Source organism: Chroicocephalus ridibundus, chromosome 2 (assembly GCF_963924245.1).
Source record: "Chroicocephalus ridibundus chromosome 2, bChrRid1.1, whole genome shotgun sequence".
In the NCBI taxonomy this organism is placed as follows: Eukaryota; Metazoa; Chordata; class Aves; order Charadriiformes; family Laridae; genus Chroicocephalus; species Chroicocephalus ridibundus.
The window spans coordinates 96922347-96938502 of NC_086285.1; the positions used below are offsets into that span (position 1 = coordinate 96922347).

The 16156-nt window shown below is 40.4% G+C and overlaps 1 protein-coding gene across 8 annotated transcripts in view; it reads left to right on the plus strand.

Annotated features, from left to right (window-relative positions):
• FHOD3 (formin homology 2 domain containing 3) overlaps positions 1–16156 on the plus strand; it is a 400221-nt gene that overhangs the window by 305497 nt on the left and 78568 nt on the right. For 7 of the 8 annotated variants that reach the window (XR_010069969.1, XM_063326254.1, XM_063326253.1 and 4 more), the window contains 2 exons: positions 8971–9105; positions 12488–12538. Coding sequence is in view for 7 of the 8 variants with exons in the window: in XM_063326254.1 (XP_063182324.1) it covers positions 8971–9105; positions 12488–12538 (186 nt within the window). In the remaining variant the exon portion in view is untranslated. The remainder of the gene's footprint in view (positions 1–8970; positions 9106–12487; positions 12539–16156) is intronic. The other variant, XM_063326259.1, reaches the window with a different exon arrangement.

A 16156-nucleotide genomic window follows, 5' to 3' on the forward strand; every position in this document is an offset into this window, starting at 1 on the left:
TGCATTCACTGCTCTTTCTTCTTGTGTAAATCTGCAGCTTTCTATTCACGGTAGTTGAACTCACCAGGATTTCTGCATTCTTATATTTGAGGGGTGTTACGGCCTGATGCCTTTTGTATATTAATCTCTGCGAAGCGTGTTGCCTGCAGAATAGATGCAGTTATTTCTTGAAAGATAATTAAATTTACAGGTTAAGCTGCCATTTTTCATCAAGTCTTGTTCTTTTTGAGTGTGCTGCCATTGCAGATGTATAGTTTAGCGCAGGCTCTAATGGTGTAACTGCTTTGAAGAACGGCAGAAGCCCACTTTTATTTCATTTGCCTGAAAGACATGGGTTGCAGAAATGCCCATGCGGAGATAGATGGATAGAATTTTGCGCACTGGAGAGCAGGCTGTGTAGTGCATGACACAACGCTTGGCACTAATTAGGAAGTGGAAAGTATTGCGGAAGTTTTCACAGTCTTCTCTCAATGGTGTTTGCCTTAGATTATGTAAACATTATTTCCTACCTCCTGATGGTAAAAATTTACACGGATTCAAACACACAAAAAAGTTAAAAGATGAGGGGGGGAGAGGAAGACACTTGATAAGAAGCAGATGCGCATCTATGGTTAGCTCCAAGGTGAGTTTTCTGCTTTCAGCTTATGACTACAGTTATCCAAAGCATCCACAGAAAGATTCCTGTCTTTTATCATGCAGGGAAGAGCTTCAGATGCAGTTCCTGGTACTGTTTATCTGCCCTTCAAGAACGAGGAGGAAGGAAGAGGCAGCATTTAGAGCAGTGCCCAGCGAAATGATTCATGTGCCGTTCAGTTACCCTGACAGGCCTCTCAGACCCTTGGCTGCATTTTGCTTATGTAAACAAGAGCTACAACTTAGGTGGAAAGAAGCAGTGTGGTTGACATTTTGATGTTCATACTTTTAAAATCCTCTTTGGCTAAGACCAGTAGGGAATCCAAAACAGCAGTATAATTCAGTGCAATAGTAGCAAGATTTTGTTCTTTGAAATCCACATAATGTATATATTTCTGATTGTACAGCAGAAGAAAAGGCTTACTTGACTCTTTCTTGGTTTCTAAATTCAGCTGCAGCCTTTTGCCAACTTCTTGCAAAACTGTTGTTCTCTTTCATTTCTCTGGGTCCCCTGTGGAGAGCCATGTTTCTGCAGTGCGTATCACAGCCATGGGAATCCTGCTGAAGGAGGGCAAATTGCAGGGCACTTTCTGTTCAGCCCTTCATTGGGAGAGAAGAAAGGGTATATTGGTTCTCTCATAGCTCTCTGGTTGTGAAAGTTGCTTCTAATGTATAAGAAGTATAACCCAGTCCTCCTCTTTTCAAGTGCCAAAGACTGCTTTGCTCCATAAATATACTGGTCCCACTCTCCCTAACTTAAATCACCAATTAACTCTCTCCCCAGTTTCTAAAGGAAAAAAAAAAAAGGAATCTCAATTTCTTAACCTCATAAATTTTGATAACAAAGGGGAAGAGCAAGACGTGGCTGGAGCACACCAGGGAGAAAAGCATTTTTCTGTACCTCCAACCAAGTTGCCACCTTGCCTGGGGAAGAAGGTGTCGTAAGACTATTCTATATTTCCACTGTTTAGACAAAGATTGCTTTCTCAGACTCTGAATCTAAGATGGTCACTCAAATTGAAAGCTGTGGCCTGGAATCTGTAGATTCAGCTTGCAAACCTTCACTTCTGGATCATCTTGGCCAGTCAGTGTGAACTTAGTCTGCACCTCTGGCTGGTCCCTCTGAAGTTGTTCCAAATCTCCAAGCTTGGTAAGGGCCTGCTATGGTGTTTGCAAATTATTCCTGTTTGATGCACTCTCCAACTTTTCCAGACTCTTAGAAAATGAACTTAGGAAAGATGAAATGTGTTTCACATCCCTTAATGTTTTCCGTCTTACTTGCTTTATGATCTACAGCAGTACATTACCTTGGGCTCCCGTGATGCAGGGTGTGGGGGTTAACCCTGGCAGGCTCCGGTGTGGGGTCCTCCATGGGCTGCAGGTGGATATCTCCTCCACCATTAACCTCCATGGGCTGCAGGAGACAGCGTGCCTCACCATGGGCTTCACCCTGGGCTGCAGAGGAATCTCTGCTCTGGCGCCTGGAGCACCTCTTCCCCTCCTTCTTCACTGACCTTGGTGTCTGCAGAGTTGTTTCTCTCACATATTCCCACTCTCTCCTGCTGCAGTTGCACAGGTTTTTTCCCCATCTTAAATATGTTATCCCAGAGGCACTACCACTGTCCCTGATGGGCTTGGCCTTGGCCAGTGGTGGGTCTGTCTTGGAGACAGCTGGAATTGGCTCTGTCAGACATGGGGGAGGCTTCTAGCAGCTTCTCACAGAAGCCACCCCACTACCAAAACCTTGCCACGCAAACCCAATACACAGGGCCTTAAATGTTGAGTGTTCATCTCCATGTTCTTATATGTCTTTTAAAGGTAATGTAGCTCAAGCATTTATTTCTACAACAGATGCACATAGACACTGAGATCAGCATGACTACATTATAGGTGATTTTTTCTCCGCTGATTTTATAAAGACGCTTTAAACACCATACCTGAAGCATAAACATGAAATGCAGAAAAAGTCTGCAAATACTCTTCTTTTGAGTTTCACTGCCTCTCCAGGTGCCCGAAAATGATTTTTCTGGCAATCTGGTGCTTTTTTCAAATTTGTGTCTCTTAAAAGCAAAACAAAACAAAATAAACTGCTTGAGAATGCTTAACAGCTTTTCAGGTAGACTTTCTACTAAAATTAAAGGTCCCTATAATTGACAACACCAGCTAGGTGCTGCTGGATGAAGTTTCTTGGCAGGTTCACATTTATTTTTTCTTTTTTTTTTATTAGCCATCTATCACTAATCTGCACTCTGGAGTTACCTTACTCCAGCTGTTTAGCACTAAAGAAAAAAAAGAAACCTATGCAACAAAACCCACCAGACAGCCTACAAAGCTGCTGCTCTCCCAAGAACAACTCCTCTTTCCTTGGCTTTCTGTTCTTTCTGCTTCTACCATCTTCTGCGTGCCTTAATATGTACTTCTGGGCTCTCAGACCAGAGACCATGGCTATTTTTTCTTGCGGTAAATGCCAAGTACATCTTTGACTCTGAATAACATAATGAGGAAGGGATAACTTGGTCGTTGATAATAGCGGCCCAGGGCAAAAGCCTCAACTATATTTCTGAGATTTTACTAGGAAAAATGACCTTAGGAATTACTTGATGATTTACAATTTGGGAAGCAGCGGTGGCTTACACTGGCTTAGCTGCTTGTCGAACTACTGTGTAAGCAGTATTCTTGATTGCAGCTTTGTAGGCTTCATCGTGGGGCATATGTTTAAGCAGAAAGCGTGGGCCGGGTTCCAGTTTCAGGCTGAACACGCAGCGCGCCATGCTGATGCTCAGGGGAGACACGTACCTCAGCCAGGGTCTGTGGGGACGGGGCTGGGCTTTGCAAGCCCCTTCCAGGCAATTTGTGACTCATGTGAGGCCAAGAAGCTGCAGGTTGGAGAGAGACAGAAACACAATGTAAAACCCATAAACCTTAGGCTGCGAGAGGACCATGTAATGTAGAAGGTCCCTATGCATTGCCCTGGCTCTGCGCAGCTCTGCCCCGCTGTAGCTTTATTTTACGTAGCCCCTCAGGCCAGTTAGAAGTCTAACGTTAATCAGTTCTTCTCTTGGTCATTCTCAAATTTCCTTCTCAGAGGAAGCATTAGTCAGTAGTTTTTATCTCTCAATTTTGTGTTTATTTTTGAGAGGAGTTTTGTAAAGATTCCTCAAGTAATGTTTAGTCTGTTTGCAAAATCTTATATCAACACGCTTTTGAATTTGCCTTGTCATGTAGGGAGACATAACACTCGGAGAGTTTCTTTAACTGTGAAAAGCAATATGGCTCTTGGCAGCTTTTCCTCCTCTTTTGTTTCTTTCTAAGCTGGAAAGCAGATTTATTTTGTTAAAGCCAAGAGACATTTAGAGTTACTTAAGGCCTGAGTAGGAGCTGCTGACTGTTGTTCCCTCTCTGTAGAATCCCCATGACTGCTGGGGCAGGAGCACTTTGGAAAAATGGGTAATTATTGCTTCCTTATTAAGGTTATTAATTATTCTGACCCACGTTATATTAAAGAAAATCCTGAATATTAACCTTATGACCTAAAGGGATTTCCTCTCATAAGTCATCTGTTAATTATTTTTTTTTAGCTCCTAAAAATATACATTTGTATTTTGTATTCTTGTTATAGGTATCCATTTCCATTTAGCAAATTTTTAAATTCAACTAACAGAAGAAAATGCAGCCACAAAAGAAGTGTATTTCAGAGTTAACGTGAATGAAGAACATTTGAAATTAATGATTGCAATTTTGCTGTAACAAAGTGGCTTAGAGTAAGACAGAAATATTTTCTTCAATTTTCAACAAGATTAGAGTAATTCACATCACATATTTGCCTTTTACAGTATATAGTCTGTGATGGAGTATTGTCAGAAAACTGCCAATACTTGCAAAAAAGTGTGAGATATCTTGTGTCTCCCTGAGCTTGTGGTTTTAATAATGTTTACTAATTCACTGCTAGTTTAAATGCAGTAGGTCAGGTTAGCTGAATTTGTATTCAGAAGAGTTTTGGCCTACAATCAATGTTTTGGCTGTGTATCCTCTGCCCTGTGTATATTTTTCTTGCTTTCTTTTTCCTTCTTTTTTTTTTGCTCTTTCCTTTTCTTTGCTCTTTCCTATCTTTTTCCAACAAGATAAGTAACTGACGACCTCTTTGTCCCCAGGTCCTAATGTGGTGTGGAGTTATATTCACAAATTCCCAGACTTAGACATATTCTTGCTGCGTGTTTTCTTTCTGGAATGAGTGTAATAACATAGCTTGTTTAGCTTTTGCAGGTTTTAGCAGCAGGCGGAATAAAGCTTTTCTTAATATTTTTGTATTAACCAGTTCTTAATAGCCTTGTGTTCTCTACAAGACTAAAAATAGTAGTCAGAGTAAGCATCTTTCTGGATTGTATTTGTAGAATTGAACAAATGGTTGATATTACCAGTTGGTAACATATGACACCAACATTAAATTGCTGGCATATATTAGCTATAACCCCGTTTTGTGAGTGATCACTCTATTATGCTTTCATTGAGTATTCACATACTCTTTTCCGTAAAAATCTCTTACCACCTTTGATTCAATGCCAGATATGTTTTTAGCCTTTTCCTTGCTTACCCATTTTTAAAATGCAGCCTATGGCAGTAAGACTGAAATATTCCTGAGGCCTGAAGGTATTGCCACCCCTTAAATGGCATCAATACACGAAAATTACCCGAAGGCTCAGCCCAAGCCATCCCACCGGCTGGTTTGGCAGGTCCCGCTGCCATTTGCAATTCAAGTCTGAGTTCGGCGCAAGGGGAAGCCTTATTGCCAGGGGGATACAGAGACAAAACCCCAGATTTTACAAACCAAGCGTAGACGTATGACTTTTCAAATGGTTTAGAATATTTGAGGAATGCCTCTTGCCGCTTGCCTTTCCTTCTGGCTCTTGTACGGGTTTTGTACACCCTGAAAGTAACACCTGTTTCCTACAGGTGTAGTTTATGCACATGTGGAAAATGAAGGGTAGAGTTTACTAGACACTGAAATCTGCTCATTTACAGTTGCGGTTCACATTAAAAAAGAGGATTGATGCACCCGAACGCCAGTTGAGTTACAGTGTTTGACAGTGTCAGCGAAGCTGTGAGTTTAGGAGGTTCCATAAGGCAAATAAATGGTCTCAGCATTTGGTGTGAGGTGTGGTCTTCATGGAGGGGAGATGTCTCCAGTCAGGTGGCTGGACAATGCAGGATCTAACCACTAAGCAAGCACTACCTCAGCAATATCGGTGCTGTTTCTTTGCCTTTTCTTTTCTAAATGTGACTGAAAACCCAAAACCTGACTATTTGTCTTTTAAGAAGTCAGTGCCGCACAAGGAGTCAGCTGGACACATTCCCGTCTGTTTAATTATAACCTGTTTCGGAAGAATCTTATTGCAACTTTGACTGTTGGTTTTGACCATTTCCTGCAATAAACTGCAGTATGCAATATGGCAGTCCAGAACTGACTGTGGCTGGGACAAATGCATTGAATCAGGTGTGTGTGTGCATGTCATACTGTAGCTTGCAACTCAGCTGAAGTATGGACTCATAAAATAGCCAGTGGGAAATAACAAGTTTGGGCTAGTTATTATTGATTAGATTAGTTTCCAAGAGGTGGCAAACATGGATATTAATTTTCAGTTTCTTAAACGTTGGCTTTTTTTCTGGCTATATGGTTGTGGATCTTTTGTTTAGGCTGTGAAGTTGCTGTTCATACCTCAGCAAATTTTAGCCAGTGAGCGATGCTAGCTAAACTGTGCTAGATCAAACCTCCAAACAAGGTGTTTTGGCGCGTGGAGACATTTTACTACCAGGGTCAGGTTAGAATCCCGTCTGCAGGACTGAGCTGCACATCAGCGTATGATTCCCCATTAATCCCTTGGATAAGAACGTGTATTCACTGTGGAGCCCCAACGAGCTTAGAGCTGAAGGTTTCCAACCTGCTAGATATTGTGCAGACCTACAATCCCTCTTTTGGTCTCAGAGCATCACCCCATCCTTCGACTTAATTTTCCTTCGGGTTTTATTAAGTCATAACTTCCTTTGACTCCAAATGGAGTTTGCATACTTCAGGGCAGCTGGGTGGGATGAGACGGGGTGGGATAGCAAGCGAAATACATGGAACAAATACGAGCACAGACTCTTTTTGCATCTCTTCCAGTTTGTTTCCCGATGTTTTCGCATGGAGGCACTGTCTGGTTTGCCCCTTCCTAGAACAATTTCTGATGATATATCCAACCTTATTGCTATGGTTTTTCATGCTACCCCAGGGATGGAGCTCTAGCTCTTGAATCGTAGCACAGTGGTGCCACTGTTTCTGCTGAGAGCTTTTTCTTGCAACATGCACTGAAAGGTCATAGGTTAAAATAAATTTAAAATATGTTCAAGGGAAAATTCACCACATGTACTTGACTGTCAGGGTTTGGGGATTTTTTTTTCCCCCTTTTCTTAGTGCTGAGGCATATTAGAGATTTTTATGGTTTTGAGTGTGATCCAGCATTGATACTGTAGCTCTGGAGGAGAGCCAGCAGGGAGGCTTACAGAATATCAAGTTTTATACCATCTTATGTAATGTTTATGCGGGTGGGATCTGACATATTGAAATTCAATTTATTGGAATTATTGAAATTATATTCATACTGCCCTGCTGCCAGTGGGGCTGAAATGGCTATGTTTTGTGGCATTCCTGCTCACACAGACATAGACACTTGGGGACGACAGGTTTGCATTCATGTTTCTGTCTTCTCCTGCACCAATTTTCACTGGTGAACTGGTGCTGGTAGACTAAAGCCATAGGCATGCAAATACATAAGGGAAAGGGTCTGAGTTCCTAAAAATAACGGAAATTTATTCAGGTTTGCATTGCTGGAGTGGGAACCTTCCTTTAGACAGGGTTTAGTTTCTTTTCAGAAAAGGCAGTATCTATTTCTCTCATTAATCCTTTCACTGCAAAACTCATGTTACAACAATGCACAGAAACCACTCTACATGAGTTATGTCCTTTTGATTTTATCAGTCTAATTCAATCAGTGTGGATACATTTACGTCTGTATAAAGCTACCCTGTACAATACAGATTTTTCCTGTCTAAGAGACAGAAAGAAAGACATGTTTACTCTGAGGTCACTCTGCCATGTGAGAGGTTGGTGGTACCAATACCACCACGTTGAGGGAAAGATGCGTGAGTGGAGCCACTCTCCTAGCCAAAGTAGTACTTGCACACAAAAAAAAAAAAAAACACAAAAAACCCTCTGTCAAAACCAAACTATAAGTTAATATAAATCTAGCTTTTTTTTAAAGTGTATTTACTACTTGAAGCTGTTTCATGTCAAAAAAAAAAAATCGTTTACATTCACAGTTATGGCCAGAGGACTGCAGAGAAAGTCCCCTTTGAGACTAATTCTTGTTTAGCCATAAAGCACATGGTAGTAAACTGTTCTTTTTTGTTCACTGTGGACAGAACAAAAACAAATGGGTCTAAATGGTAAAAAAAAAAAAAAACTTAAGCTAGATGGATATGGTAGGTGCATCACTAAGGATTTTTAAGGCAGGTCAAACAAACAGTTTTCAAGAATGGTTTGAGAAAACTAAATGCTGCCCTGAGCTAGGAGGGGAAAATGGATAGTCTGTTCTCCTCCAGCCCCATTTCCTCTGATTTTTTATAACAACTTTCATGTCACTTAATGATTATTGTAACTAGCTGTGCTGTCCCTGAGCACACTCATGTGTTCCTATACGTGATTCATTTTGCTCTTGCAGCACATAGTGAAGAAATCATGAATTTGTTAATGTAGAAAGGAAAAATATGCCCCTACTTAGGAGAGCATTCCAGTTCTGAAGGGCAGGTCTGACGTGTTCTTTTACTTCTGTTTTTCTGTATATAGGATTCTCAGGTGTTTGTGACACATCTGTTTTTAACTTCATTGTGTAACATGTTTGGAAAATGCTGAAAAAATATTCCATCTTTTTTTTTTCTTTAAAATTTCAAAAAATCCATTATAGGATTCAGCTTTTCAGTTAATAGGATTACGCAGTAAAAAAAATATTTAGACAGTATTGCAGTTGAAGTAGACTGAAGAATTCTTACACATACTGTATTTGTGCTTCAGAAATTTGGCAATTTAAGAAACCTACTCTATCTGTTGTTCTTAAGCTCATCACAGTATCTAAAATCAATTTAGCAAGAAGATACTCGGCCAGTGCTTTGAAGCATCCGTACGTAAATATTGCCATGTCATTCTGTTGGTTGGGATTATGTTACTTACTGAATTATTGCTACTCATTTTTTGCCAGTATAATCAATAAAAGTGACACTGAGAAATCTGATCTTCCTTCTCTGCAGGCCAGCTTTGGGTGGTCTCCTTACATCATCTTTTCGGCAGCACCAGGAGTCCTTGGCAGCAGAAAGAGAAAGACGACGTCAGGAAAGAGAAGAAAGGTTGCAAAGGATAGAACGCGAAGAAAGAAACAAATTCAAGTAGGAACCAAATTTGCTCTCAGTCTGTTGCTTTAATGTGTGATGGGTCTGTAAATCATTGAGACATTCAGTTGCAAAATAACTGAATTGATGAATAGTTTGTCTCTTTAGATACCTTTTTTGATGTAAGTATCTTAAGAACTGATCTATGAAACACATCATGATGAATTTTGGCATTTAATAGATCAACAGGTTTTTTAAAGACAGCTGTGTATTTGCCAGTTATACTGACTGTATAGCTGCAGAGGCCAGGTTTTATTAGCTAATATACTTCTTCTCAAAGTATAATCTCTAGTGAGGAATAGGGTTTGAAGATGAAACAGTGGGAGGAAGATATTAAGAAGGGAGGAAGGGACAGCACTGAGACATCTTTTTGCTTTTATGTTCTGCAAAGTAAAAGTGTTTTGAGATCTCAGGATGTATGGTAGTGTTTTTAAACTCCACCTTTTCCTGCTTTGCTGAACATGTGTTTCTTCCTCCTGGAAGCAGCAACTGACAGAAAATAATTATCAAAACTATTGCTCAAAACCATGGCCAGACAAAGACCCCAGCTGGATATAGGACTCTCCATTTTCACATCTGAGATCATGTGGTGTGCTGTGGGATCCCAGGGTGTGCTGGCTGAGAACAGTAAGAGGCGAGTCCTCTCCCCCTTTTAAAACTATGCCTGGAAATCCCAGCACAGGCATTAGTGGAGACTGCAGTGGGCTTAGAATAGGTAAGATGCCTGTACCTGAAGTGGTTTGCCTACTGTCTGAAGAGTGTATGCTAGAAACCAATTTGTGTCCTCATAAACAGGAGTGAAAAGTAAACGTATTTTTAGTAGACAGAAGACATAATGTTGTAACCTAAAGAATGGTAGGATAAAGGTTTCATGGTCTTAGAGTTGATATTTATGGAAAAGATGGCACTGGGATTCATGTGAGCTTGTTTATTAGTATGCAGGATTGTTTTCACTGTAATCATCTCTTTAGTAAGAAGTGGAAATGGTCTGTGTCCTAGTGAGTTTGGAAAGAGGAGTCACTTAGTGGTTGGTTGGCTGGTTGGTTGAAGGAGATATTCTCCTGGCTCCAGAAGATAGCTAGTTTAGAAGAAAATGAGAGGCGGAGGGAAGGTGGAAGAGCACCATAATAGGATCTTTGGCAGCCAACAGCTGCCCAAGTTCTCCTGAAACAGAAACAATCAGGTCTCAGTCTTCAAGCCTATTCCAAAAACTCTCCCTCTAAGTGGTATCATCAGGCTGCAGCAGGCTGCCGTGGACAGCCAACATGATCTTTCAGAATGGAAACTCCCAGACCAAAAAAGCCACCAGGACTTTTGGCAGCTTGACCTGTTTCAATAACAGATCTGCACATTTCACTAGAGGTTGGCTATAGTAGTCGTTCTGTCACTAAAAGAGCTTCCTTAAAGTCAGAAAACAAGGTTTTTTTAAATATACTTCTTCATCCCATTACTCCAGAGTCAGAAACTGGTGAACTAAGCGTCATGATTGTGTTGCATGCTTAAGACGACCATTTTTCAATGCCCAGTGTTTTCATCTTCTAGATTTGAGTTCCCTGGTCACGCAAACGTTATAACTTATGTTTGAGTAGAGGGTCTCCAAAGCCACCAAACTTTGCAGACAGACAGCATCCCACAGTTGATTAAACAGTCTGGCAGGAGGAGGACAAAGCCACAGCAAACAGTCATGGACAGTTTCGTAAGAGTTCTTGGGATTACATTATCGTATCATCAGTCTGGCTAGAAACCCAGTCTCTGAAGATGTATTTTTGATTAAAAATAGCACTTGCAATTCACAGCCTTTAAACTCGTGAGCAGTACTGGATTTACCATCATGACTCATTTGTTATCTCATTCTTTCCAACTCTGCCTCGAGAACATTGCACTAGGTTCTGGCACCATTATTGACAAATTGAGGATAATTTAAAGGAGAGCATCACCAGTTGTGAACAGCTTGGTTTTAGGAGAGGTGTTAAAAAGCTTCATAAGCTATTGCTAGCAGAAGGAATGCTTTACATAATGAATATTTTTCTCAGTAGAAGGGCTATCGTGCTCATTGCAATATAGAACAATATACAAGGGTTATTCTTCAGCTGTAGGGAAGGGTGAAAGTTGTCAGAGGGGAAAGAGTAATGTTAAAATTTACCCATTGAAAAATTCCTAGATTTTATTTTTTTTCCCCTGGTGTTATTCCCATAGCTGTTGTAATTCCAAAAAATACTCTGAAAATATGACAAAAGTATAACCGGTTCAGGGATTCAAAGGATATGGAGGTAGCCTCAAACAGTAAAGTGTGTTCCATGGTAATGGACTTTTGAAGAGTACTTGATAGCAGATGTTTGATAGCTGTTAGTATAGTAGATAATAATTAATTCATTTGATGACACAATATAAACAAGAAAAGTGTTTTATTCATAAATGGAGTAGTTCTGAAAATCTTTCTGGTATTCACAGGTTACACTGTAGAAGAATCTAACAGATAAGATGAAAGTCTCATCAATTTTTTCCGCCAGATTCAACAAAATATTAAAAATATATTATAAGGAGCTATCTTGCTGAGATATTGAAGCAGGCTGGACATTCACTGTGTTCTGCTGTGTTCCGAGTTAAATTTTTACATCCACATTTGTGGAAGTGACAGGCCCGCCTGAAATCACAGTGCCCAGGCATCCAGCAAAGTTGACTTGGCAAAAGCTAAGTACATGAGTCACTTGAGGAGCTGAGGGAGGGACAGCTGAGATAGAGGGAGGTTTGTATCTGAAACTCAGGGTGAAAAATAAAGAAGTGAAAGGTTGTTACCTGGCCGATGATCCTGCAAGCACCTTGTAAGAACAAAGAATTGTCCTACTCGGTAATGCCAGTCCACTGTCCCATTTCCAACATGGCAACTAAAACATCCTGAGGAAAAGTATATCAGAAAGAGGGACAATGTGGTATGCTCCCTGCCTTGGTCTAGCCTGACAGGTGCCACAGTCACTGTTTCGGGGCTTTCTAGATGGAGCAAATGAGGAATGGTTTAATAGCCACTAATGTGCCTGTCCCTTATGGATGAGTCCAGTTCATTGTATCTAATTTCAGATACCAGGTTTCAAAACGTGCTTCAAGTTCTTAACTTTGGGGGTTTTTTTATAATCACTTGCAGTGACCTTCCAAACTACATATTTGGTGTACACATACATGTGGTGTATGCATGAATATGTGTACACACATACTTTTCAGCCTTCTTTACAAAAACAAAATGATAATTTTTGATGACAACAGCCTTCATTGTCTTTGATCCGCTTGTTTGTGCTGTTCTTGGTTTCTCCTACTGTGCTTATACTTCTGTTACTTACCTTATTCTTCTGGTTTCCTCTGCAATTTACTACAATTTTCTTTTTAGCCGTGATTATTTAGACAAAAGAGAAGAACTAAGACAAGCAAGAGAAGAGAGGTTTGTATATAATGCATCCATCCTTCCCTTTGGTTGTTTGCACTTCCTATAGTCTTTACTGTGGAGCTGTCATGTATTTACATTTTTAACTCTGCATGCACAGAATACTTTTATTCCAAAAGACTTCTATAAGAAAGCGATTGTTTTATTAAAGAGGAGAATGAAGTCCAGCTGTAAGCACAGCAATAAATGAAGAGCAGTGGGACTGGAATGCATAAGAATGATTGATGATCTATCTTTTATCTATTTGTGTGGGAAATAAGCTTACGCCTTTTGCCTCAGAAGTTTGCCCAAATTTAGTATAGTTACAAATTGAATAAGCCTGTCTTTCTCACCCAGTGGGTCCCAAGCTTTCTGGAGGGTCAGAAAAGGCAACTGAGGATAAAGGAAATTGGGGTCACAAGTATTGCAAAACTGCAGTTGCAGGCTGATGGGAATGGTTCTGACCCACTCCCAGCATACTTTTATCTTTCAGGGCCAAGTTTTCTTTGCTGATCTCTCTAAACATCAGCAAGTAAATTACAAAGCTTAGCAGTATTTGTCATTGCAGCATTGTTTTAGTTTTATTTAAATAGCATATTGAAAGGGACTGAGGTTTGGGGTTTTTTTTTTCCTTTCTTAAATTCAATTAAGTAGTTTAGAAACTCTGGGCTAGGCTGAGAGCTATGTGCTTATGAAAGCACATTTTTCAAGGAATACTTGATTAAAGACCTTTGCCTTTCAGTAGCTTCATCTCTACCTCCACTAGTAACTACACCCTGGAGGGAGATCTTGTTTTTACCTGGAAAGTATGCATGTTACTGAGCAAATAGTAGATGAAAAATCATCCAGATTGCTTCGGTTCTGCTTTTATGATCCCCCAGAGGTTATTCTCTGGAGACACTTTTGGATTGTCAAGAATTGGAATTATATTATCAAAGTATGACAGCAGCCATCTCAGAAATCATTGTGTTGCTACATTTTGGTTTTGGGTTTGTTTTGTTCTTTTTTTTTTCTTTTTTTCTTTTTTTTTTTCTTCCCCCCCCCCCCCCCAAATCATCACACAGAAGACAGTTTGCTCCTGCAGACTGAAGTCTGATCTGTTGTGGCTGAAATAGCTAATATTAAAAAATGATTTTGACATCTCTAAGAGTAAGAAAAAGTGGATGGGCTTTCCTTTGTCCTTCCAGCCAAAACAATTACAAATAGTATAAAGCATTTTCTGAAATGGAATGCATCTAAACACATAAGCATCATACACTGATATTAGCGGAGTGAAACCTTCTACAGCAAGCATGGTCGTCAGCAAGATTTGAAACAAATGAGAAGCGAGCTCTCCAGCACTTTCAAGTTGTAAGGGAACACGCCAAGTAATCTGGAGTATTTCTGGGGAAGTGTTCACCAGCAGGGCATCACTGCTGTGCAATCTGAGACCATTTCACTGGTCGTTAGGAATGTGTCTTTATCCTTAGGGCTCTTTTGAATTGAAATGTTAAACTATCAGTTCTCCCTCATAAAGAGGAAAGACACATGTTTGCTTTGACAGTATGTAAATATTGGGGAACGTTTCTGCAAGCGAAGTCTCACATCAGTAGTCTGTTACGTTGGCCTTCTGTAACTTTTTTTATTTAAAAAAACCCACCTTTGTACAAATGAAGTTTCATTTCTTATAGCAAGTTGAATGTTGGCTTGTTTTAACAGAATGCAAGAAGTATAAGAAAATACTATATCCAAGGTGCTAAAATCCTAGTTAAAATCTGGATTCCACATTCCTCCATATCAGTTTGGAAAGCTAGGAGGTGATAATGCTGGGCACGTACGAAAGGCTGTGTTAAAAACACTGGTTTGTCTAAATTGTGTCAAATCTTCGAAGCGTTCTGTGTACTATCACCCTTGAGCTCCAGAAAACAGGCACCCACTTTTCCAATGGCTCTGGGGTGGCCTCAGTATAAAGGAGAAATATTCACAGAATCACAGAACAACAGGGGTTGGAAGGAACCTCTGGAGATCATCTAGTTCAACCTCCCTGCCAAAGCAGGGTCACCTAGACCAGGAACGCGTCCAGGTGGGTTTTGAATGTCTCCAGAGATGGAGACTCCACCATTCCTGCAGTTTCAAGGGGTCTGAGTGTAATGCAGCACCATTCATTTTACATGTTCTTGCTGTTTTGTTATTTGAGGCCTTTTTTCCCTTTGCTTGGTTGAATATTTTCAACCAAGTGCTAGTTCAAAAATAAGCCAACAAAGGTGAGCTCCCAAGCCCTCTCTAGTGTGATTTACAGCTCAAATGCTCTCCACCTGCTGGCGTTGCTGGTACATAAACATTTGAAGTCACCCTCAGGGCATTGCTTGGAGACCTAGAGAATTCCCAGTATTTTTATTTTTTTTTTATCTGGTTGAAGATGATATGTGGAATATAATGTTCATGAGGCATGCCAAATGGACAGCCTGCAATGTTTTGCCTCTTTGTCTGTAGAGAAGAGTCGGCATAGACATGATGATGGCTGCAGGTTGCCGTGATTTAAAGGAATATGGTAATACATACCAAGGCCATGTGTCAGTCCTGTAGTGGAGGAACTAATTGCAGCAGAGGGATGGTGGCTCATCCCTTCAACTCCTTCAGATTTCGGTCTGCATGAGACCTTTTGTATTTGAGGCTGGCATTCATTCACTGTTAAGGCATTGGGCAGAAACAAAAAATAACCTAAATAAAATTCATTTATCAAGTGTGAAGTGTTAATAACTGATTCTTGAATGATTTGTATTTCTCAGTTAAATTGCTTTGTCTGCTTATTAGGCTTCCCATTTGATAACTAGTTATGCTGATGTCCTGCCATGAGAGTTGCTGTTCTGTTTCCCTTTTTTCTTTCAGTATAGTGAACAGATACACTTTGAGAAGGCAGATCTTGATGATAGTCCCCTGCTTTGCTGGTTGGCCCTGCAGCACACAGTTACAGAAGCTGAAATGTTAAAAGCCGCTGAAAAAAGAGCTGAGGGCAATAAAACGTTGTAGCTCCCCCCGTTATAGAAGGATGCATCCAGATCTTTGTCGTAGTCTGTTGCCAAACTGCAAAACCCTCCTCGGTGGCACCCAGCTGGGCTGTACCTGTTTGGGCTAAGTGGTCCATCTGAATGGCTCTTTATGAGTCTGAAGTCCCATCTGCTCCTCTTGCGAGGAGGTGGAAGGCGCGACACATTAAGTGACCGAAGTTAAAAGAAAGGCCGGCTTCACAAACTGTAACAAAACATTATGCTAATGCCAGCAAAAGGCTTTCTCCTCTATTGAAAAGGCAAAAAATCATTCTCGAGAATTGGCTTCATGTTAGAACTGTAAACAGTTCCTATTTTATAACCATACAAGTATGTGGCTTGTTATATTTTCATCCAGAGTCTGTAGGGGTTCTTTTTCTTGCAGAATTTGTTCAAAGCCCATGCATACCTCTGGAGGAATAAAAAAAAAAAAGAGTTTGTTCTTCATTATTGCTGTTTGCAATAAAGCAAATTACCTCTGAAAACACAGGGACTGCTCTTCAAAGCCACGTTTCTATGCTCTATCTGGATGTTTGCAAATGTGCATGCGTGTGTGGCTACCATATGTACTAAGCATGTTTGTTACCACATGTGGCTGACTTCTTTACCC